Genomic DNA, 25,231 nt, shown 5'->3' on the forward strand with positions numbered 1-25,231 from the left:
TGTTTTCCGGATTTCAAACCCCGGGATTCCGGATTCCACAGCAAAAATTTGATGCAATCTGGATTCCAGAAGCAAAAATTTCCCCGATTCCGGAGGGGCCGTGTCGAGTCAAAAACAAGCCACAGTCTATTCGTGCAGTCGCACGAACGGGAGTTTGTCCCAGAGCCCCATAAATCAACATGCTAGAAAATTTCATGCTGACTTTCTGAGACGCTATTTTGTCGTTTGGCAACTTATATCAAGTCCCCAAAGACTGTCAATTCGTAAAATTCAAACGGTAGGAACACTTCGCTGCAGTTGCAAAGCCCCTCATATCATTTAAAGATTTTTGAAGTCTCCAATAAAATCCATTTGCGTTTACTCACAACTCATTCTTCCAGTTTGACAATGATTTTGTCTACTTATGGAGCCGGTATGTAGGAGTCGACGACTCACTGTATGGCCCTTTATGCTTGGCAATTTCCAGCTCTCTTAAATGAGATGCACTTTTCCGTTTGACAAATTAAGTCACTCTGCCGAATTCTTCGGAGTAGAAAATGATTCTATCCATTCGTAAGACACGTACAAACCGACAATTTTTTGTAGGGCCCTTTACAATAGGCAATTTACAATTCTCTTAGATAAGATACATTTTTCGGTTCGAAATCTAATTCTTTCGAGTCGACAATTACTTTTTCTGTTCATCCTGGGCTCGTACCGTGAATAGACAACTATGTTGCAGGTCCCTGTAAGCTTGACAGTTTTCTCCCACCGAACTCTCTCAAATGAGAAAGACCACCAATCGAAATCTTTGACAGTTACTTGTGGAACAGTACGTAGCAAACAGTAACAAACAATACTTAACCTTCAAGACTTACTAGGTGGAACAGGCAAACTGGTCCTCAAGAATGTCGAGGGTATCACTGTGTAATTTGTCCCGTCAGGTGCCTGCATTCCAACTTCTAAGTGATCATTTTGATGATCGTCTTTCATTATAGTTTCCATGTAATAATATTTTCCCTTCTTCAGAGAAATAGGAAGTGACATTTGGCCGTTATACCTGTATAGATTCATACATATAACGTTGATTATATTACTGGTTGTCCCCGATATGGTCCTTTATTTAATCCCGTCACTGAAACTAAAAGCTCACTCTGTATTAGCCTGTTTACAGCCGCCTACTTCCCTCAAACATAATAGGGGACAGAGTGGAGGGAGGCTAACTTTATACCCGTCTCCTCAGAGACTTAGAGGCTCTTAGATTAATATGATAACTAAAGAGAACATAAATTTATTCCTATCTTTGAGGCTTGAGGTTCAGGAATGAATTCCGTAAACTGCCGCTTAAAAGCACCTCCTCTCCTCCCGCTCACTCTGTATAAGTCTGTTTGCAGTCGCCTCCATCCCCGTCTAACAGAAGGGAGCTTTAGAAACGACGACGACAACGATGACGTCAGCAAAAACGTCGCTATCAAAGAGACTCCGCTCTTTTTCAGACTTTGTTGCGGTTTCTCCAACTCGTCCAACTCGTCCATGCCATTTTTCGGTGAATTTCCCTGGAATTGAATTCTTAGAGACCAGCACTAAGTTTAAAAAGGGGAAAGAGAAACTCGTCGTCGTAAGTTTGCGTCCTCCATAAAACGTTGCATAAGAAGAATTTCACCCCGTACTCGTGCAGTGAAAGCAACAAAATGTACAGATAGAGCGAGATGTACGTGCAGAGTTGCTGTTTTGCCTATTAACCTAGTACTGCCTTTTTGCTGTTCTCGTCGCTGTCGCTGTCGCTGTCGTCGTTGCTACGGCTCCATAGAATCGGGATTAGAGAGAGGAGGGAGAGACCGTACACAGGCTAACCCGGTACTGGCGAGGTGCTTTTTATCCGCTTTTCTTGATCGGGAGCAAACGTTTATTAAAGCGTCTTTTGGGTGATCCATATGTACTAACCTGTTAGGAGACCAAGGGGCTCGTAGATCAATTAAGACTAATGTTCGTCTCGTTTCGATATATCAAAATTTATTCCTGTCTCTTAAGATCCGGGGATGAGTAAATATGACTTTTTAATTTTTATCCTCTTAACACTAAGCTGTGTTCGGTTCGCTGTTTTCGGCCAAAAGAAACTGAAATCAATAACATGGTACGTTGCGCCCTTCAGTCCTTTAGTCTGATACTCCAGTAGACTATTCTCAGTCCCACATTTTCCCGTAAGGTGGAGATCGAGCGCTGACCGACAGGGGCAGCCATCTTGGTTTTAAGTGTATTGAAAGAGGACCAGAATCCTGGATTAAAGATCGCCTTCTCTGACTATCCTGCACAGTCTATTCTGTTTAAGGTGGGGCAAACATTTACAAAATATACTATTAATAGAAGCTTTTATCTCACCTGTCAAACTCATATGGAGGAGTTGGAAATCCTCCTTCTACGTAAGAAATCGTTGAATTTGAGTCAGGTTTCTCATTGGTACTAAGAAACAGCTGGCTTCCAGCGTTAGAAGCTGAGAAAAGAGTTATCAACTACGATCAGTAAAATTTTCTTTCGCAGCCGTTATTAGGAGGCTTAAGCAACTACGACAACGGCTGCAACGGGAACGTCAAAAACCAACTGATTTTATCACAGGCGGCCCAGACGTAGTGAGTATCAATATATTAATATTCACATGGACAAAATGGGATGAGTCGTCGAAACTCCCATGAACTAAAATTGTCCAAAAGTCAAACTATAACGAAACAAAGCTAAGATAACTTTAACTGAACGTCTCCTTCTTCTTCCTGGCCGGTTAAAGTGGAATTTTGTTGAGTTTTGCAATTGTAGGTTCTTTAGTGGATAGTACCTACGATTGTAAAACCCAAACAAAATGCCACTTTAACCGGCCAGGAGAAGGAGACGTTCAGTTAAAGGTATCTTAGCTTTGTTTTGTTATATTTTGACTTTTGGACTATTCTAGTTCATGAGAGTTTCGACGACTCATCCCATTTTGTCCATGTGAATATTAATATATTGCTACACACTACGTCTGGACAGCCTGTGATTTTATGAGCAAAACGCGGGTACGTCGGCCTAGCCTCGATTAGCCTGCGTAGCATGGCGGTTTCGTCTAGCCGGGCGCACGAGCAACGAAGGCGCGAAATTCGCGCGCGAAGCGCGCGAGAACAAGCGGCGAAGCCGAGAAAAATAGAAACCAAGTTGCTCCCGCCCCAATCTCCTCGCGGTTTCTCTGCCCTCGCCCGCCCTTATTTACTTAGCGCGCCAAACCAAGACCGCCGTGCTACGCGGCTAAACCTCGATTTCCGCCGTTCTCCCGGGCTGGCCCATTTTTCGAAAGTCCCGGTAACTTATCGGGCCCTGAAAGCTGTTTGTGTTTGCCGTATTTGCATCAGTTCAAGATCAAAGTTACAATAAGGGAGTCTTCATTACTTATCCCGTTGGGGGAGGGGGGGGCTCGGCAAAATCATGAGGGGGACAGAAACGTTTGAAGTGCTTCCTTTGGGGGAGGGGTTTGGGGGGATAGTTACTGTGTCAACATAGTTAGTGGGGGTAGATGTCAAACTTGTAATAACAATAATAATAATTATAATACTAATGTATTTTACAACACTTGAGCTTTTGAAGGCTGGAATCAAAGGTGAAGAGCTACTCTACCCAGACACATTGTCATATGGGTGTGCATATGTGCTGAAGGAACACTAACTTGGCTGTCTCAAACTTTTGAGCTTTATAGATTTCATCAGTTTTCCTTAAAGGTTGAAGCCTGCTGTTTATAGGCGAGTAACTCTAGAAACCTGTGGTTTTAGCAGAGGTTGACACTGGTGATGCAGGACATAACAGATAGCGATTTTGACAGTGAATCAACCGACAATGAAAGTGAGCTTACAGACGTTACTATGCTCAGTCAGGAGGTTATTAGGCTCCTAGCCCAGTACAGCTTCAAGCACCAAACCTGGAAGAAGAGTGAGGCCAAAACAATTCTTGAATAACACATCGTTTGAATTATTTATTTGCACTTATATAAAGAATAGGAGGGTGCCCGAGGGGACAGTTTTAAAGATATTGAAAGTGGATCAGTAGAAAATGCGCCCCTTTCCTTCAATCAAGGATAAATAATGAACACTTTTGAAAATGATACGATGAAAATATCAGTTGACGAAGAAAAATTGGATAGTTTGTGAGCTACTATTCAATTTTGTTTTGTTAGCTGTTAGCTTCATTGTATAATTTTAAAAACTATTAGAACTTCGATCTTGAATGTAAACACGGCAAACGTGAACCGGCTTTCAGGGTCCGAAAAGTTACCGGAACTTTCGAAGAAACAAGCCTGCGAATATAGCCTTTCTCCTTGCTCCTCGCCGCTAAGGGCGTTAAACGGGCTCATTTGTCTTTGCAGGGAGGAGAGTGGGCTCACTTCCCGTACAGCGGCTGGTGAGCGTACAGTTCTGCACGTGCAACACACTTTTTCATACATTTCTTTGACGCCCACTGCACGACTATGACCTTGAAACTTCCCAGGGCGACCTACGAATTTCTCTGTTTAAACCTAAATACAGTCTTTAAGAATTCAACTCCAGGAAAAATCACTCACCTTTGACAAATTAAGCGGGTCTAACTATACGCTTGAAACAACAAACATTCATTTCTTAGCGACGTTTTCACCGAAGTCGTCGTTAAGGTTGCTGAAGCTCTCTCTTGGCTGGGAATTAGTTAGCCTGCAGAGCAGGCGGGTTTTTTTAGTTTTTGTTTGTTTGTTTGTTTTTTCTTTCATTCAGAATTTTTCAGGCGAACGATAGCCTGTTCCAGGCGTTCAGATTGTGAGGAAGGGGCAAAGAAAAGTGAGCACGAAAAAACAGCGGGGGGAGGGTAGGGGTTAGGAGAGAACAAACCCTTCCCTCTTCATTTCCACTTCATTTCTTCTTCTTTTCTCTCTCCACTCTCCATTTTGCACGTCCACTCTCCACTATCTGAAAACTCCCTGAACGCCTGGAAGTCCCTGAAACGGGCTAAACGAGCCATCATGCTTGCCTTTGCTGAACATATATTTTCTTGATCACTCTAGTAATGAATTGTTAGCCTCTTAGTGGCGCCAATTCAGGAAGAAAGTAAAAAACTTTTCCTAAATCTAATCTTACCACAATAAGCACATATATGTGTAAAGAGAGAATAGAAGGGAATGAGTAATTCCCTGAGGTAGTTAGAGACGAAACTAAACGAACAATTTCTTTCTCATATCCTTAAGTACGAATCGTCAAATGGACTTACAGAGCATAAAGTGGTAGATTCCGGTCTGCTGTGGAACAAAATACGTCCTTGCTCGAGCACCGAAATGATCAGCCCAATTCTGCGGTTGCTGGAAATCAGGAAGACATATTGTTTTCGATGGCAGCCTTGGATAACGAGGGTCCATGAGGAGGAAATGTATACGCTTAAAATCTATTCGGTCCCATCTTTCTAAATAGATGCCGTTGGTAACTGAAATGGAAACATTCCCACTGATATGTTGCAAATATTAATAAAACAAAAGTAAATTCGCGCGCTTTGCGTGACAATTACCCCTATTTACTACTTGGTCCGGGTCACCCAGCTCTGTGAAAAAGCTGGGGTATGCTTACTGCAGTGGTAAATTGTATAAAACTTTTAAAGAAGTGTACCTTACAAGTGCAGACATTTTTTTAGAGATTGAGAGAGTGTCACAATGGCTACTGACACTTGGAAATTACAATTGTAAAAGATTTATTAAATAGAGCTCAGTAAATGCAACTCCGACGCTAATATAGTTTGTTTTTTCTCATTGTTTTTTAGCCTGGTGTCAAGCCTAAGCAAATGCGCAAACGTCATTCACTTAAATACTTTTTTCTGGTCACAACCTTTTGCATCTCAATTTATAATACTTATTTGATAGCCAAACTTCGTTGGAAAATCGATCTAGAAATAAACTGGTTTATGGAAACGCCACTGCATGGACACAAGGAGGTGATCACTCCGGGTTATGGGCTCCCAAAGAAAAAAACTTATCTAGAAAAGTACGGTTTTTGTTGTTATTGGCGCCCATGACGGTCAGAACAATTTTATCCTTTTTTTCTTACTGTTTACGGTGTCATAAAAAATTGGTAAAGAAGGCTATCATCTCAAACAACTAGCTACTACGTTTCTTTTGTTCTTATAAGCAAACCGGTATCGTGCATCAATAGCTCTATATACAGCACACACCGAGCCGTTTATCATTTGGGAATTGGGTTTATAAAAGTCCCATATATTTGAATTAGTTATTTTTCTTTCAAATCGAGGTGAATAGTGGCGGAATAAATCGCGGCGAGGTAAATATCAGCGATCATTCTAGACAACTGTCAGCCAGGACCTTCTCTCCTTCTGCAACATGCACGGCCGAACATCAGGAGCCCGAGCGAGGTGGGAGGGGGGGGGGAGGGCTACTAGACAAAGCTTTATACAGGGAAAATACTCTCAGGGGTTCAACCCTTTACCCTTTTCTATACCATTTTTGACAGAAAAGGGACCCCTTTCGTATACCTTTTATTGACAACTATGGTACCCCTGCTACATACACGAAGCTTAACAGTCGGAGGTCGTGATTGATTGATACAGTATATCATTTATTAGTGAAGAACAACTAGGGGAGGGGATAGGGGACTTATTACTTTCTTCCCCTGAAAAGGGGGGCTTATTAGAGGGAGGGGGAATATTTGAGAGGGGGGCTTAATAGAGGATTTACGGTAATTCAGTTCATGATATTACTTACGGTTGCATGGTGGTTTCCAGGAACCAAACGTTCGCCGCTTTCTAACCAGTCCATGTTCAGCCTCTAGGATCAGCACAAAAACACAATCACTCTTTTTTAATCAAGCAAATAAACCCGTCTCTCATCCCGACCTCCCACAGCCGTTCGGATGTTCGCGAGAGAGACAAAAGATTATTTTAGAAGCATCCAAAAATGAACAAGGATATCTTTGCTCCGTTACTAAAACTCAGTCATTAGAAAGATTTTAGCTTACAGTCACGTTTACGGCAAACGTGAATTTTCACCAGCTGACCAAGTTTTCTCTTTACTTGTTATAATCTGTACTTCAGATCTAGACCTTCAGATAAGGGGGGAGGCCCAGTCATTCAGACCCAGAGATAAGGGAAGGGGGGCGCCAGTCTCAAAAATTTTTTTTCGGCCCTTCGGGCCTCTGTTTCGTCTAACAATAAGGGGGGCTGGGCCCGTGCCTTCCCGGCCCCTCCCCTGGATCCGCCACTGGGGTGATTCTGAATCTCTCCCATGGATCATACTTTCCCAACAGAAATTCGTTCGAGCCCTCTTAAAGAAATGCTTGGGGATATAACATGCCCCATTGTATGGTCTAAAAACCACCGTGGTTCAATAAGTTGAACTGACAAAACTGGGCTGAATCTTCCTGGCTATCCTTCTTTGAGATTTTTTGTACTTAATTCTGAAATGCTTTTTCTGTAATTTGAAACCTCAGTTTGTTAATAATAAATAGTGAAAAATAAGTGCGTTCGAAAGTTGAACCGCTCTTTCCTGCAGACATTGATCCTCTGTGGTCTAGATTTAACACAAATAAAGAATTAGATACATTTGGATTCAGACTGACGGGGGTAAAACCCTTTCCAGATCGATTTATCTCTAGGTATGAACACTAGATCGGCTTCGACATTTACTGTTGTGTTATTATAAAAAGTACTATAGATACGATCGTTTAATTTCTTTATCGTTTTTGTATGTTTCCTAATCTTATTACGTTCATTTTAGTTGAACGACTGGCATAGAATGTAACCATTGGATCGCGAGAACGAAAAACATCAACGAAATAATTACAATGGTGCTAAAAGCACTTAACGTACCTGTTGATACGTGCTGTTTTTCCCTTTGTTGGCGCCCTTTTGAAAATTGAAAAATCAAAGTGTATACTACGCAGTAAAGAACTGCAGTTAAATACTTCATTGCACGTCGCTAGTTGACAACTAAACAAGGACGTTTAACGATTTTCTATTTGCGATGGTTAAATTACTTTCTGTCAGCCAGACATTGAAGTAAGATGATCCACCTGCTGGACACCTACACGGCAGATTCATAGAAAATCACTACCAGCTATCAGATGTTGTCAATGCAAATTGTCAGTTGAAAAAACAAATTAAAATAATAACAATAATAACAATAATAAAACGGTAGATTTGACTACCAGCTACTTCTGTGGTATTACAGTTGTTGAAGTGTGGGATACCTAGTAAAGTCCAGCCTCCCTTAATTTTTTACCCAAATAGAAAAAGGAAATGCAGAAAAAAAGAAGAGAAAGAAATATAAAACAAATAAACAAATATTGTATAAGATTAACATAAAAATCATTGCTTAGATGAATTCCCCCGTACAAAAGTAAAGTAACTTTCTGCTCTTATCATCGAAGGGATAAGATTCCATTTTCGTTATTCCATTTTTCGGAAGGAAGCTAAACAAATGATAGTCAGCGAGCGTTGAGTTGAATATACTTCGAGTGGCTTGCGACTGCTTCTAGCTAGTACCGTGGTATTGGTGAAGTAATCATGTTGTTGGGTGCTTGGTACGTACAATGTTAGAAACTTTTGATTTTTCTTCTTTCTTTCAAAAATTCGATGAACAACAAACCCATCATTGGCGACACCCTAGGATTCCAGTCTTAATCTTGTCTTATAAATCTTGCTGCTCGGCTTTTGACCGCTCCAACCTTGTCTATGTGATTTTGTTGGTAGGTATCTCTTACACCAGAGGCAAATTCTAAATGAAGTCTAAAAACACATACATTGCGGCTAGTGGCTGACGTTACTAGTGTTCCAGAATGCTATAGCTAATTTTAGAGTTCCAATGCCTTTCACTGACGGGAAATAAAGCTACATGGTTAGTTGTTTTCTGCTTTAATTAGGGAGCTGATAACTCCGACCGCTAAAGTGGGCGTTCCTTGTCAAGCCTCTAGAGAAATCTTGCAAGAATTTAATAGGGTGAGAATTTTACTATGCAAAAATCTTTCTAGGTCTTTTAGTTGATAATGGTGTGAGTCCATTCCATTTGAAATGGTAAATTTTCCTTTCGTTCATTCCTATTGACAAAGGAAAATTTACCAATCGAAAATACATCCATTTTCTGTTCGACAACTCATTCTGTCGAGTCAAAAACAAACCTGTTTATTCGTGCAATCGCACGAACAAGCAGTTTGTTTCAGAGCACCTTAAATCAACGTGCTGGAGAATTTCCTGCTAACTTTCTGATATATTATGAGACGCAATTTTATCGTTTGGGAACTTATATTATGTCAAGTCCACAAAGATTCAATCTTTCCACTCGTTAAATTCGAACGAGAGGACAATTTGTTGCAGAGCCCCTCATATCATTTAAAGATCTTTGAAGTCTCTCTAAATGAGTTGCATTGTTCGAACTCATTATGCGTTCATCGCTGCCGCGGCGATGACCGGCGGCAGACGAGTTGTGGGCTTCGTTCAGCAGTCATGCGAAAAAAACACGAAAAATCCAAAGCAACGTGAGAAGTATCTTTATCCACGTTACCCGCGGGGTTTATCTCGAGACGAATGTAGAATAGGGCACGCCCTTCTCTTAGCCCTTTATACATTCTTTTGTGACAACTCCTTTTTCGCAGTTGACAATGATTTTCAATTTCTCTATTTATATATACGGCTCATACGAGTCGACAACTCGTTGTGTGGTCATTGCTGGGCAATTTCCAGCTCTCTTAAATGAGATGCATTTTTCCGTTCGACAAATAACGTCACTCTGCCGGATCTTCCATGCAAGTAGAAAATGATTCCATCCATTCGTACTACACGTGCGAACCAACAGTTTGTTAAATGGGCCCTTTACACTTGGCAATGACTTTTTCTATTCATACGCCTCGTATCATGAGTCGACAGCCGTGTTGCGGGGCCCTTTAAACTTGACAGTTTCCTCCCACCGAACTCTTTCACGTGAGATACATTTTGCCGACCACCGATCGAAACCTGGCATTTATGGTGGCTGTTTAGGAGAAGTTCATTTGTATAATTCTTTTACAGTTATTACTGATTTGTTGGCTTCAAACAGTACTTAACTTGCCAGTCTTACTTGGTGGAACAGGCAAAGTGGTCCTCAAGAAGGCCGAGGGTATCACTGTGTAATTTTTGCCGTCAGGTGTCTGCATTCCAACTTCTAAGTGATCATTTTGATGATCGTCTTTCATTATAGTTTCTATGTAATAATATTTTCCCTTCTTCAGAGAAATAGGAAGTGATATTTGGCCGCTATACCTGTATAGATTCATATATATAAGGTTGATTATATTACTGGTTGTCCCCGATATGGTCCTTTATTTAATCCCGTCACCCAATCTGACCCTTTGAAGCTTAATTAAAAAAAGTAAAGATAAAACGTATGTTGATAAACACTGCTCTAGATTGTTTCGGGGCGCTTTTTGTACTTGCTTCGGGTATAAGCATCTCCATTTAAAGCGGAGCTCCCGCGCGCGCGAAGCGCGCTTGCAGCGGAGCACCATGGGTAAGAAAATTTGGTAAACTATCCATCCCAGAAAATTTGGTTATGACGTAGCGTATTATATTTCGGGGTTGTTCAATTATCCAGTCTCTCTAACGGAGCAATGTTGGAGAGACTGGTGAATGCCACATTATGATGCTACAGCTATTGCAAATACAATACACGAATAGGTCTATCTGTTTTCCAGGCCTAACCTACTGTGATCGAACATGATTGCTATTTTTCGGTGTACAAATAACTTGATGTAAAATTTGTTTCACTCTTGGACGGTCAAATTCTGATTTTTCTCTAAAATCACTCAGCCTTTGCCTCAAAAGTCAAATGAATGTGCCCTGATCTGTAGATTACAAGTTTTAATATTGTTTGATTTAAATTATGAATTTATTAACGGGAGCTTCGCTTTTAGCCCTGGCTAAATCTATATATTAAGCCCTCCCTGTGCGGTACATGCTCAGTTGTTGTGCAGTGCATTCATTGAGAAATGTGCGATGGACTTATAGCCAAATTCGTTGTATCGCGCTGCGCATTTTGCAAACTTCGAAGGATTTTAGGTTTTTCTATTCCGTCCATCATCTTAGCGAACCTCTTAGCAGACACATGTTTACTTGTGATTGGTGCATTTCGATCCACTTTGTTTTTGTTTCTGTGATGGCCTTATTTCGGGCAAAAATCAACTAGTTTTCTTCGAAGACTTTCTGAACTTTCTCATTCTTGTCTCTTGCATTGGAAAAATAAAGCAATGTCTGTCTCCTGCCCTCGACAAAAATTCCATTCGTCATCGCGATTTCCTTCGCTTTTCTTGAGCAGTCTAAAGTCATTCTCAGTTTTGTTTTTGCCGGCCAAGCTGAGCGAGTGCGTTGCATTGTGATTTGCATTAACTCCACCCCACTCAAGAGAGTGACGGAACAGAAAAACCCATTCGAAGTTTGCAAACGCGTAGCGCGATACAACGAATTTGGCTATAATACACGACTACAAATTATAAACATTACAACAACTTAAACGAGCTCGGGCTCGAAAAGCTACGAGCCTGGTGGTAGAAGAAACAAGAACTCTTTGATATTAAGCCTGTACAGCCCCCGAAATGATCCCCAACCCTGAAATGATCCCCAAATCGACCCCGAAATGATCTACAATTCTCTTCACGTCGACCCCGAAATGATCCCCATTTAATTTTAGGGATGGAATGATATCCTAGAACTATGGATCGTGCAAAATGCACAACATTATAACTTAAGCTTCACTATAATAATCTTCACTTGCCTCATGACATTAATTTGGGATTACACTTTGAACTGAATTAAACGAAAATATTAGTATCAAAAAATAAACAAAGTCTAGTATATTTTTAGGAACACCGTGAACTGCAACTGATAATATCAAGAAACATAACATTTTTTAAAATTATTACTTAGGTGATTATAGCCCGGGTTATAGAGAAAACTGCATAGGTGTTAAATTCTAAGGCTGCGTGCAAACGGGCGCAACAACTCCCAACATTGTTGCGCCAACAATGTTGGGAGTTGTTGCGTTCGTGTTAGCAGTGGTGTGCAAACGGATGCAACAACTCCCAACAAGTTTGGGACCTGCAGTGCATCGTGGGAAGAATACAACCCATAAGTCTTTGTAATCCATGCGTAATGAGCGTGCGTGGCCCCAACAATGTTGGAAGAGTTGTGCAAACGGATCCAACATTGTTGTGCTACGCTTCGGTGATCACGGAACAAAAGAAATGTTGGGAGTTGTTGGCTGAAAAGTTTGACCGGTTTCAAACTTTGCGCAACAACGCGCAACAACATCCAACAACATGCAAAAGGGTGTGCAAACGGACGCAACATGTAACATCCAACAATGTTGGGAGTTGTTGGCCAGCAATGTTGCGTCCGTTTACACGGGGCTTAAAAATGATGTTAAAACTGCATGCCTTGGATATTGAATTTTAAAAATGGTGTTTTAACTCTTTTTAAAATCTTAAAATGATCTTGAAGATGCAAAAGTATACATAAAGGCGATTAGATGACAAAAGCGCTAAAAATCACAAACTGTAGCGAAATGTTTAATTAAGGAAAAAAAACACTGCAAATACCGTGTACGATCAATCTTGCTCAACGTCGGATCCAAAAAGATCGTGATCAGTCAAAATAGGTCAACTTGAAAACGTTACAGTCAAGAAGACTTTAGCAGGTTTCAGTCTAAGTCTTGGGTTGGTTTGTAAGTGCGTCAGTGCGAAGAATGTCGGAGGCTCGTTGTATTTGGATCTTAAGAAAGGTTTTGTCGGAGCCGCGATTACACTTTTCACTCTACAGGTGAGACCCACCACATCAAATCTCATATCACTTGTGAAACTTTTAATGTTATCTATTTGATTCATTGTCGCCTGTGTAATCTACAATTTGGAGAAACTAAACGTAGCCTCAAAGACCGTTTTAATGAACACAGACGACCTATACTCAACCCTACTGGTAATTACATCCATACTGCAGCAGCTTCAGAACATTTTCTAACCAGTAATCATTCCGACAATCATATGCTTTTGATTCCTATTGAAAAACTTAAAAATGGGCGTGATTCTTTCAGGAAAGCACGTGAAGCCCACCTTATCCATAAAGCTAAGACAATTGAACCTCTGGGCATCAATAAACGTGATGAACTGTAACTATATATAGTATATCTTATATTTTTTTGTTATCTTGTCTTTTAAAGTAGCCACCATACCACGTCATATTATGTAATTTCCGGTCATAATTTTACTACATATATATTTCTGTGAATTCGCGATATCTCAATAAACCTGATGAAGACTGGTATTGGCCAGTCAAAATATCGCAACTAAACTCTATTTCACTTTGTTTGATCAGTCGCTGCTAAAGTCTTCTTGACTCAGACTCGTACCCAGTCGCTATTTAAGTGATTTTGGGATGAGAGAAGATTGAGGATTAGGTTGAGGCGCGCGCGGGGTCTCATGGAAAGGGTAGAAGGAAAAATACTGTTCTTGACTGAAACGTTTTCAATTTGTAGCGAAATGTTAAACGCGATTTAAGAACGTAAACGCTGCAACAGATTTGTAATAATTCCGAGACGAAATACAAGTTCCATTCCAAGAATTAACTGGGGACCATTTCGGGGTCGGTATCATTTTGGGGTCGATTTGGGGAACATTTCAGGGTTGGGGATCATTTCGGGGTCGGGATCATTTTGGGGGCTGTACAAGCCCAGGGCTTATAACGGACTCTTTAGCGAGATACATTTCTTTGTTTTGTTTTGTTTTGTTTTCTTTGTTTTTCTTTTTAACATCCCCAAGTCTCGAACTTTTCAGTTAATATTCCTAACTCTATACTGTGTTTGGTACGCTGTTTTCTGCAAAAAGCTAGAAACTGAAATCAATAACACGGCATGTTCATCCTCGAGTTTGTTTATAGATTGTTCCCAGTCCATTATTTTCTTTATATAAGATCGAGCTCGAGCGCTGACCGTTACGTGCGGCAATCTTGGTCTCAAATAGGCCGAAAAGGAAGGGACGAAGGAAAACTTTTCTTTCGTCCCTTCACATGAGTTCTCGCGCGCCTCAACCTAACCCCAATTTTCTCACACCCCAGAAAGAGATAAATAGCGACTGGGTACGAGTCTACCGAAACCGCCGGGGATTCAAGTGGATTTTCCACAGCTCATTCACAGGTTAGAGTCGGTAATTCAAAAACCAAAGACGGCCACCTGTAACTATCCCGAACCCTCTAGTCTATGTAAGGTGGGTGAAACATTTCCAAAAAAAGACGCTATAACTGGAAAATTAATAGAACTTTTATCTCACCTGTCAAACTCAAATGGATATGTTGCAAATCCTCCGTCTATGTTAGAAATCTTTGACTTTGAGTCAGGTTTCTCATTGGTACTAAGATACAGCTCGCTTCCAGCGTCAGAAGCTGGAAAAAAAAAGAGTTATGGTGTATGCATTGATTCCTAAGTTTCTTTTTTCTGTGTCACGGCTGGCTAGTTCATTTTGTTCATGATGTCAGTTGGTTGAATTATTACTTTTGAATACGGAGGTTAAGCATCAGGTTTACGTCAAACGACAAACGCAAATTCGTACCACGTGACCAACTTTCCTCTCTACTTGTCGTTTACTGTTCATTATTTCTACGCCCACATTAGTAGTTTCGCGCAAATTTTTTATTCATAAGAATTGCTTTTGAGCTCTTTTATCTTCTCTTTTTCTATTTTGAGAAATTTTCAACTCGAACCTCACGTTTGCCGTTCGCCGTATACGTGAAGCTTAAACTCTCTAATGACAAAATCACAAAGCGTTTGCTTTACAGACAACAAAATGAACTTTGAAAAACAATTAGACTGACAAGTTTTAGAAAAAAAACGATAATTGCAATCCGTTACACTCTTCTTCAAGTTTGTCTATCCGTGCCCCCTTTAGTTGTGGCGGATCCCATAACGAGCCGCACCGTCTTAGCAACCAAAAAAATTTTGTTTATCTAGCTGAGATAGGGGACTAAAAGTCCCCTATCTCAGCTGGATACTCAGAAGCTTGTAACATTCACTATTCCATTTATCTCTGATCATATTTCGCATCTGATACGATAGAGGCGTCAATTTTCGCGCCATCATGTCATCATTCTAGGGCGAGAAATTTAATTAAAAGCGCGGCATTCAACAAATGTACGGCTCAGGTTTCGGCTAAAATTATTCAGTGCCGTCAAAGAAAAAAACATATTATTAAGGTCTGCGTATAAAGTCGATCACATTGCTAACACAGACAAAAACGCTTAAATATCTCCTACAAAATGAACGGCTAAGTTTGTTTTTTCTACGGGTCAAACTGCTACTATATATCCTAGAAGCGCTCAGGTATAATTATATCATGCCAGGACTTCTACCTGGATGAACCAGAAAGGATATAGAATAACTGCCTAATTTTTTTTTACGGCTACGGGTTGAAATGCTAAACGTGTTATATATCCTAGAAGCGCTCAGGTATAATTATATCATGCCAGGACTTCTACCTGGATGAACCAGAAAGGATATAGAATAACTGCCTAATTTTTTTTTACGGCTACGGGTTGAAATACTAAACGTGTTATATATCCTAGAAGCGCTCAGGCATAATAATATCATGCCAGGACTTCTACCTGGATGAACCAGAAAGGATATAGAACAACTGCCTAATTGTTTTTTACGGCTACGGGTTGAAATGCTAAACGTGTTATATATCCTAGAAGCGCTCAGGCATAATTATATCATGCCAGGACTTCTACCTGGATGAACCAGAAAGGATATAGAATAACTGCCTAATTTTTTTTTACGGCTACGGGTTGAAATACTAAACGTGTTATATATCCTAGAAGCGCTCAGGCATACTAATATCATGCCAGGACTTCTACCTGGATGAACCAGAAAGGATATAGAACAACTACCTAATTGTTTTTTACGGCTACGGGTTGAAATGCTAAACGTGTTATATATCCTAGAAGCGCTCAGGCATACTAATATCATGCCAGGACTTCTACCTGGATGAACCAGAAAGGATATAGAACAACTGCCTAATTTTTTTTTACGGCTACGGGTTGAAATGCTAAACGTGTTATATATCCTAGAAGCGCTCAGGCATACTAATATCATGCCAGGACTTCTACCTGGATGAACCAGAAAGGATATAGAACAACTGCCTAATTGTTTTTTACGGCTACGGGTTGAAATGCTAAACGTGTTATATATCCTAGAAGCGCTCAGGCATAATAATATCATGCCAGGACTTCTACCTGGATGAACCAGAAAGGATATAGAACAACTGCCTTTTTTTTTACGCGTCGAAGTTCTAAACGTGTTATTCTTAGAAGCGGTCAGGCTTAATAATATGCCAGGTTTCCAGTGACTGATTTTAGCTGATTTTGCGGTGCGCAAGAATGGATAATTTACCCGACTTGTAAACAGATATTTCCTTCAGCCGATTGTGTCTCATGCAGGAGAATGTCATGTCTGCGTTGTTTTGTTTCTACTGAAGTTTTATCAAAGAAAGCTTAAGCGAAAATAGGGAGATCGCAATTTATACTCTTACGAACCATAAATTAGGGCTGACCTGGAAGACGCGTTGAATTGTGCCGCCATCCTTCAAAATATAATCTTGCTGCGTTTAGGGAGACAATTTACTCTTCCATCCAGATTTACTTGGTATATGTGTTTGCGAGAATCTTCAGACAAAGAATTGGGTATACACTGATTCGAATGGCTTGGCGATACTAAGTGCTTAAGTCTACTTACCGATTACAACATGTTTTGGAAGTATTGAGAAGCGCGCCAAATGAGGTTGTCACAGCGTTCACGAGCGAACACGGCGCGACCTGGATTGATAAAATTACCATTACATGCAGCTATCATGCCAGTGATTTCTCCTTTCGTCGCATAGTGAATAGTTTGTGAGCACATCCTCGACTCTCGAAACATTTGTCTTGCGCCGCTATAGAAGTTGCTTCTCCCGCGAACCATAGGTAGATTTCCCGCTTAACATAATGTTTGATAATTTATGCAAAAGTGACCTCGTGAAAGTCAGCAGTGCATTAATCGACTCAAAAATAAACAGACTTCCTACAGGGTTTTGAACACGGTTTTAATTTAAGTACTTTACGAGCGCTGCGGTAGTTGACCGCAAAAGTGTTACGGTGATGGATACTCAACTGGATGATTACGTCACTTCATAGCAACCAGTCGGTACGAATTTTTTAACTTCTGGAGCGCTGAGGCTCGTAGTGGGAGAGGGGCACGGGGGGCCCAGGTCTCCCCCCCCCTTCTTTTTTGAACCAAACTGTTTGCATTCAAGGTCAAAATTTCAATAATTTTGAAAATGATAGAATGAACCTACCGGTTAGCGAAGCAAAATTTACCGGTTACGTTTGTGTGGTAGGTAATGTGCTACTATTCAACAGCAGGTTTCGATTTTCAAATTTGCCTTCGGACCCAAAACGTTACCGCGCCTTTCGAGGGTTGAACGGGCCCCAGGAGCCAGTTTTCGTGTCCGAGGGCAAATTTTTTAAATTAAAACCAGTCAAACATGACAGAGGTAGTAATTTAAATATCAAAATATCCTTACAGAGCATGAAGTAGTAAATTCCAGTCTGCTGCGGAACAAAATACGTCCTTGCTCGAGCACCAAAATAATCAGCCCAACGCTGCGGTTGCTGAAATTCAGGAAGACATATTGTTTTCGATGGCAGCCTTGGATAACGAGGGTCCATGACAAGGAATTTAACACGCTTGTAATCTATCCGGTCCCATCTTTCCAAATAGATGCCGTTGGTAACTGCAATGGAAAAAGTCTCACTGGAATGTTACCGAAGTTTGACTCTGAGGGTGCAGTGACTACCGTACAGGTTGTCGAAACGTCAGTCACTGTCAACAACAGTAGGGAGCTTAAGCAACGACGACGGCGACAGCAACGAGAACGGCAAAAAACAATTAGTTTAGATTGGCAAAACAACAACTTTGCACGTGCATTACGCTTTTTTGTTCATTTCTTTGCCGTCACTGAACGACTACGACGTGAAAATGCCTAATTTCACGCTTCTCGTGGAAGATGCGAACACAAGACAACAACTTGCCTTTTTTTCCTGGACTTCGATACAGTCTTTTAGAACTCAACTCCAGAAAAAAATTGCCAACATTTGACGAAATGAACAAGACTCTTGACGAGATAGAATAAGCGTGATAGATTAAGTTTGAAGCAGCGCGACTTCACTTCAGTTAAGGGACGTTTTTGTAGCCGTCGCCGTCGTTGTTGCTTTTAAGATCTCTAGTCTTGTTCAAGACTACGTTTACCTTGAAGATCATGAGCAACCTATGAATGAAATGACTCCTGGGTTCAAACCTTTCACAAAAAAAGTACAGCAAACGCTGGGTCAATAGCCTTCGTTTGATATATTAAAATTCTAACACGACTCCGAGGCTTTCTGGTCATTTTTCTATATTTGGTTTGGTTTTCTTTGTGCCCAAGTCGCCTCTGGGAATTTTGAGACAATGGAGTCCTGAAAAATTTGCAATTTTTAATGATGAAGTCATTATTGCCAACGATCAGCCTCGTGAAGGTGTGAGGCTACGAGGCAGTAGCCTAATAAAGCCATGCGCGAAAGTTCCTAGGCAGAATGAATCCCGAAGCCATGTAACATAAGGTAGTGTAAGGCCTTTTTCGACGTAATGCAGAACAGAGAATCCACACTGAGAATCCACGACCCGTGCGTGTATTTGTGAGTCCCGCGCTCACTCCCCGCCCCGCATCCCGTCTTCAACCAATCGTCGGGTGGATTCATGAACAACATACGCGTATAACTGTCGCATTTGCCCGCTGGAAGTTTTTATTGCTTTTAGGCTTAAAGACAATACAAAGTTCCAGCGTGTGGGTAAAATCTTTGCTTGTTGGCACTCAGCTAACGATAGCTATAACCAGAAGCATATAACCCTGAAGGGTATAACTCTGTTCCAATACTTGGGTTTTTTTGGAGAACCAATCAAAATGTACTTCCTGATATGGAATCACGGTTACGCGAGACTGTCCCGCTATTGTTATGAAAACTTTGTATCGCAATGTAAACGAAGCCCTACAAAGAGCAATTACTGTTTTACTAAGTGAAATTCGACCAAATCGGAATTCAAAATGCCCAGGAATGACTTATTCCGGACAAAATAAGGTCGACTAATCATCTCACGGGCCTGGCCTAACTGAGACTACGAGCAGTCTCTCTTTTTTCTTGGTCCGTCGAGCAAAACGCCCGAGACACGCTCGCGCGCGTGCACTCCCCTTACTAAATCTGAAGAAAAAGAGAGACTGCTCGCAGTCTAGGCTTAACTTGGTCTCGAAAGCTACTAGCGCGTGCTCAAAAGGGTATGCGTCAAAATCATTACTAGCTTAGTGCTTTTACCGATATATAAAATGTTTCTTTACTATATACATACACTGTTTTTGTATCAGAAATCTTACTCGTTCGCTGCACTCACTCGTTCGATTTCTGATACGTCAACAACTCGTGCGTAAATACCGTACGCCAGCACTTTCCATGAAGTATTCTCTATGTATAGTATAGTTATGAAGAAGATATCAAACAAATCTGGGAACACTAACCATGATATTTTTTGGGTGATTTTTCGCGCTGGCATAGCACTAAAATGTGAAAACGTTGGCCCAACCTTTTCAAGTTTCAATCGCCACGTCCATGTTCTGTCGCACTTTGTAATAACAGACCATCGCACTTTGTAATAAAATAAGCTGTCGCACTTTGTAATAAACTTGAAATGGATGGTCGGAGGACAAGTAAAACCCAGTAATAAGCATCATCACCAACGACAACAACAATAACATTCCACTGAATTCGAACGGTTTTCAGCACCAATTTCTCAAGTGAGGGCGGAGGAAAGTGTTCACTTCAACTGCGACCTTCCGGCTCAAGATCTTTGAAGGAAAGTACAACTCTTTCTATGCGGACGACCTCGAGACCGCAAGTTAGTGTCCATACGACAGCGGATGTCCGTAGTGATGGGAGTTTGGAATTAAGCTGCTATCCGTATTATCGGGTTTTCTATAAAATTAAGGTGTCCTTGACTGTGTAAGCAAATATTTTGATATATCTAGTTATCGCACTATTCATTTCCAAAATCTAGACATAACTTGATTGACACAATGACGTACGTAATTTGACGTCATAAAGAGTAGTTTAGTTATATTTTTGTTTTTTCTCTTGCAATCAAAACATTTTTATCAGACGTCGGATATTGCAGTAGGCTTCACTTTGGAACTGGGAAACAGCCTATTTGACTATTCATAGCCTTTGAATGTTTAGGTTTGGAATTCCACAATCAACTAAAAAGATTAAATATTTACTGTTTCCAGAGTTAGATTTAAGGGTCTTAATAAGGGAAATCCGCTGTCAAATGTATTTTCAAGCATGGAGTTGTGCCCATACAAGTATTAAATGTTATTTCAAATAATTACCGCTAAATTTGTCCCGTGCTCGTGACATGTTGATTACGTCATTTCTCATAACGATATGTACTATTTACCGAAGTGATGGTGAATGGTGGTGGAAACTTACTGAACTACAAAGTGGCCAGGTAGATATCTGCCAATTGCATTAACAGTGAGGGGAATGACCACTACAAAAAGGTGTGTCGACGTCCCCTAAATGAATTATTCCCTTCAGAATTATTCCCTTTACTAATTTCAACCAGACACTGGACAGCGATTTCAGATTTTGTGGTTTATGGCTTATGGAACGAGGAATATTACTGTTGGAGCGTGCTTGTTTCGCTTGATGGCTTATATAGCTTATATAACGAGGAATTAATACGGTTCGTATCAATCAAGCATACGGACCGTTACGATTCGTACGGATCGTACGAACCGACAACACACTGTGCCCCGATGTCATAAGGAGATGCACTCTCCGTATGTGCTGAGAATACGGACCGTGAGCAACTCTGACGATTTGTATGGAGCGTACGATCCGTCAACTGCTCTTAGCATACGGACCGCTACGATTCGTACGGATCGTACGGACCGTACGAACCGTAACACACTATGCTCTGATGTCATAATGAGATGCACGCTCCGTATGTGCTCAGAATACGGACCGTGAGCAACTCTGACGATTTGTACGAAGCGTACGATCCGTCAACTTCTCTTAGCATACGGATCGTAAGGACCGTAACACACTGTGCCCTGATGTCATAATGAGATGCACGCTCCGTATGTGCTCAAAATACGGACCGTTAGCAACGCTGACAGTTTGTACGGAGCGTACGATCCGTCAACTGCTCTTAACGGTCCGTAACAGTGCGACAGTATTGGACATGACTGTTATGAAGTCATGCTGTTGAATTTATCAGTTTATTGGCAAAATCCAATTCCATAATTTTTTCCTCAAAGCGAAAAATACTCAAATGATAAGGTGTCCGACAAAATCAAGAAGTTGGCAAACACATTAAACAATAAGGTCATTCATTGTTAAAGAAGGATCTGGAACCTTTTCGTGGCCTAACCACAGATGTCAAGTTTACAATCAACTCTGCAAAGTCAATAATCGGGGTATTAACGGAAAATGTCCGCGTAAAAATATATCATCAGAATATGTTTGGGCCTTCAAGTGGTATGTTTGAATTACGATTAATCTCAAATCAAAAATAGCGAAATGCTTGGCTGGCACTGCGTTATATAGGTCTCGGATAGTTTATCATCGTATTAACATGGACATATTTTGGCAAAACAAGTAGCATACTTCAAAGCTCTAGGCAGAAACAAAAATGCTTTGTTTATGGAACTTGAGCATAAACGTTCTAGACTGAGATTTTTTTAGTATCATTGTACTTAAGATTTGATTTTAGAGTTTGCAATTTTTTTTGCTTTTTGTTATCTTGGCTGGGCCACACTTTGCGCTGTCGCATTTTCTGTTTATTGTGAATCTGTTTGTTTCATGTCGATTCTAGCGCATTCGAAATTTCCACAAAATTAGCAGTCATTGGGGCACAATGACGTAGGCAAATGATATAGTACATTATTAAAAACTGAATCATTTGATAATGCAATTCTAGCGTTTTGGTTGCCTTAGCCATTATGGTATATGAGCCATTATACTATGCTCTCCATATATGGTCCGTGTACGCGTCAGTTTAAAACTGGAAGCTGGCTGAGATTTTTTTTCGCGAAGGATAGAATGGCGCTCGAGGCAAATCGTTTTAATTCATTTCTTAGAATGCTACAAAAATGCAATTTCATCGGGAAAAAAAAACAAACAAACAAAAAAGTTACAAGAGCCTGCTTGAAAGTTTATCGAAAAACACATGAAAATACATGGAACTAAAGTACCTTCACCAGCTACGAAAGAAGACAAGTGTTGTTTCTTCATGATTACGAAGCCATTCGCCGAGTCACTCGCGTGCGACAACTTATATTTTATTACAAAGTGCGATGGTCTGTTATTACAAAGTGCGACAGCTTTTTTATTACAAAGTGCGACAGGTATTTCAAAGTGCGACGATTATTACAAAGTGCGACAGAACAGTCCATCCTTGTTATCGGTACTTAGACCACTTAAGCCGTGAGTATCTAATTAAATATGCATATTTTGTGTCAATGATCCTGAAAATTGAACTACAAATGTAGCTTAATGGCCTTAGCAATATGAGACATTTTAGAAGGTCAAATTTCCGTCACGTGACTGATAATTGAGAATTAACGGTCAAAATATTTACTTTAAAATGGGGAAAGGATAATGAAAGAGCAACAAGTTCTTTTAGGTACATTTCAGAGGCTATTAAAAAGGTTCTTAAGAATTCGCCTTGTATGCGTGTTAACGTTGTATAGGAATCGGTAAATAAAGGGAAAGGGGTCACGTGACTCATTAATTAGTGAAATAGCTAATAGGATAAACAACACTTCCATTCATACAAGGCAGATTTACGATTTACACTGTTTATGTAACATTTTGGTAGTGAAAATTCCTAAGATCAAGGCACGTATTTTGTAACATCATTGACGAAGCAATGTCACGTGTTATTTGAAATCACGTTTCACGTGTTTTTTTTTTTTTGTTGTTGAGCCACATATTTAGTTCACTTTTCAGAATCATTGATGGAAGCAAACCGTTCTAAATAGCATTTAACAAAATGTGCATATTTAATTAGGTTGTCATGCCTTAAGTGGCTTTGCCTGAGGTAGGAAGAGATGACAGAAAATAGTTTCAATGCCTATAAATATACTCTGTATACGAGGTCGACAAATCTCACGGTCATTGTTCAGTTTTGGAATTCAATTGTTGCGAAGATACGTTTTAGGTTTTTAAAAGACAGCAAATAGCATTACGTAGCCCCTTTACAACAGTAAACGACGCCAATATAGTTTTAGGGGTGTCTCAATATTTTTAACCGTGATGTCGACAGCAAGTGTGCAAAAATAGCCTAAGTTGGGCAGTGAAATGTGAAAAATTAAACTTTGGAAAATCGTTGGGAATTTATTAGATAAGCTTCAAAAATTGTGCATAAATGGAACGGTCACCTAGAAATTTTTAGTCGTCCTCAAGTAATAGAAAATTCTACGCAATATTTGCTTCTCCGAACAGATATTTTACAGAAAACAATCTTTGGATACCCCTGTTGACTCTTAAAAAAGAAAGGTGAACACCCTTTGAGTCGCTTTTAGCGTTCGAAAGCTGATTCGGATGCTTGCATTAAAAATGTATTTTTAAAAAAAACCGTTTAAAAAAATTTGACCTGTCCAGATGTCGAAATAGCAACCGACAGGACTTATATTTATATAGTTAAGACCTTATAAAAAAACCCGAAGAAACAATGTTTCGCGTTTGTAAACTGGAAATGGAGGACGAATATCACTTTTTAACTGTATGCCACGCTTACCAGGAAATAAGAAACGTTCTACTCGATAGCCTGAAAAATGAATATCTTATAAGAATGAACAAAATGTTACCAAATGAAATATTCATGTTTTCTTTAACGAGAAACCTAAACCCCCAAAATTGATAGCGAAGCGAATGCTTTAAAACAACGAGAAAAATAGATCAAAATATGTCTGCGTGTATGTAACTATCGCTATTTGTAATAATTTGTTATGTATAAAAATGTTGGAAAACTGTCGATGTATCAGTTGGTATAAGACCCCTAATAAAATGTTGTCTTGTCCTGTCTTGTCTAGTCGAACCTCGAAGTCTGACCACCTCTCGTAAGCGACCACTTATCGAAACACCAAACATTTCCCAGTCAGACCCTTTTAGTTGAAACCTCTCATAAAAGACCATCTCCAGTAAGCGCTGAGCTCTTTTGGGGGCTGAAGGTTTTATAATTTTCTGTTGTTTTTAGCCTCCCGTAAGCGACTACTTGATGCGTAGTTTCAATGTTCTCTCTATGTGGCGCGACTCAGAGTAAACAAAAAACGTTTAGTGACTACACAGAATAGAATATCGTAACTGCTTGCTTGCAAAAAATTCTCTTCGATCCATAAAATAGATGAGTCCAGACCTCTTCTTGGAAGAGACCCCCTGTGATTTGATTCATGTAAACGACCACCTCCCGCAAGCGACCACTAAATTTTCGCATCTTGGGTGATCACATACGGGAGATTTGACCCAGCTATAATTATCACTCAATTAACACTCGGAAAAACGTTTACCAAGTTGTCAGCCTAGTCCCTAGGCGTTCTCTCTTGCCCCGTTGTCCCCGCGAGGACTAAGAAGGAGCGAGCGACCTTGAGCTGTGACGTCACCGACTGAGAGACTAGAATCCAGGATTGACCAAGCCGAGACGGCTTAGGGACAAGGCTGCCAAGTTGCATGTAATTCGTGATTTTACTTACGGTTGCAAGGTGGTTCCCAAGAACCAAATGAACGCCGCTTTCTAACCTATTCATGTTCAGCCTCTAGGATTTACAAAAACCGATCACTCTTTAGTCTAGCCTGCAAATCTGCCCGTCTCTCATCGGCCCTCAAGCCTGTAAGTTCGCCTGAGACACAGGCGACTATTTCAGAAACACCCGGCAAAACTCAGCAAGGATACATACATTTTTTTCTTTAGTAAAACTCAGTCATTTGAGAGATTTAGAGCCGCGTTTCAGCAAACGACAAATGAGAATTTGCAGCTGATGACCATGTTTTCCCTTCCTCAAAAAATAAGTATTTTTGCGTTAGTTTCATCCATAAGAATTGTATTGGGTAGTTTATATCTGCTCATTTCCTATTTCGAGAAATT

The 25,231-nt window shown here is 40.4% G+C and overlaps 1 protein-coding gene across 1 annotated transcript in view; it reads right to left on the reverse strand.

Annotated features, from left to right (window-relative positions):
• The window catches only part of LOC140937839 (uncharacterized), a 43,679-nt gene that overhangs the window by 17,887 nt on the left and 561 nt on the right, over positions 1 to 25,231 (reverse strand). The window contains exons 2-9 of the mRNA XM_073387415.1: positions 24,840 to 24,902; positions 17,583 to 17,792; positions 14,301 to 14,412; positions 10,067 to 10,248; positions 6,722 to 6,784; positions 5,227 to 5,436; positions 2,359 to 2,470; positions 876 to 1,039 (exon numbers count right to left, since the gene is read on the reverse strand). Coding sequence (XP_073243516.1) covers positions 876 to 1,039; positions 2,359 to 2,470; positions 5,227 to 5,436; positions 6,722 to 6,784; positions 10,067 to 10,248; positions 14,301 to 14,412; positions 17,583 to 17,727 — 988 coding nt within the window. The 5' untranslated portion in view covers positions 17,728 to 17,792; positions 24,840 to 24,902. The remainder of the gene's footprint in view (positions 1 to 875; positions 1,040 to 2,358; positions 2,471 to 5,226; positions 5,437 to 6,721; positions 6,785 to 10,066; positions 10,249 to 14,300; positions 14,413 to 17,582; positions 17,793 to 24,839; positions 24,903 to 25,231) is intronic.

The sequence above is a fragment of the Porites lutea genome, chromosome 5, assembly GCF_958299795.1.
Source record: "Porites lutea chromosome 5, jaPorLute2.1, whole genome shotgun sequence".
Lineage (NCBI taxonomy): Eukaryota > Metazoa > Cnidaria > Anthozoa > Scleractinia > Poritidae > Porites > Porites lutea.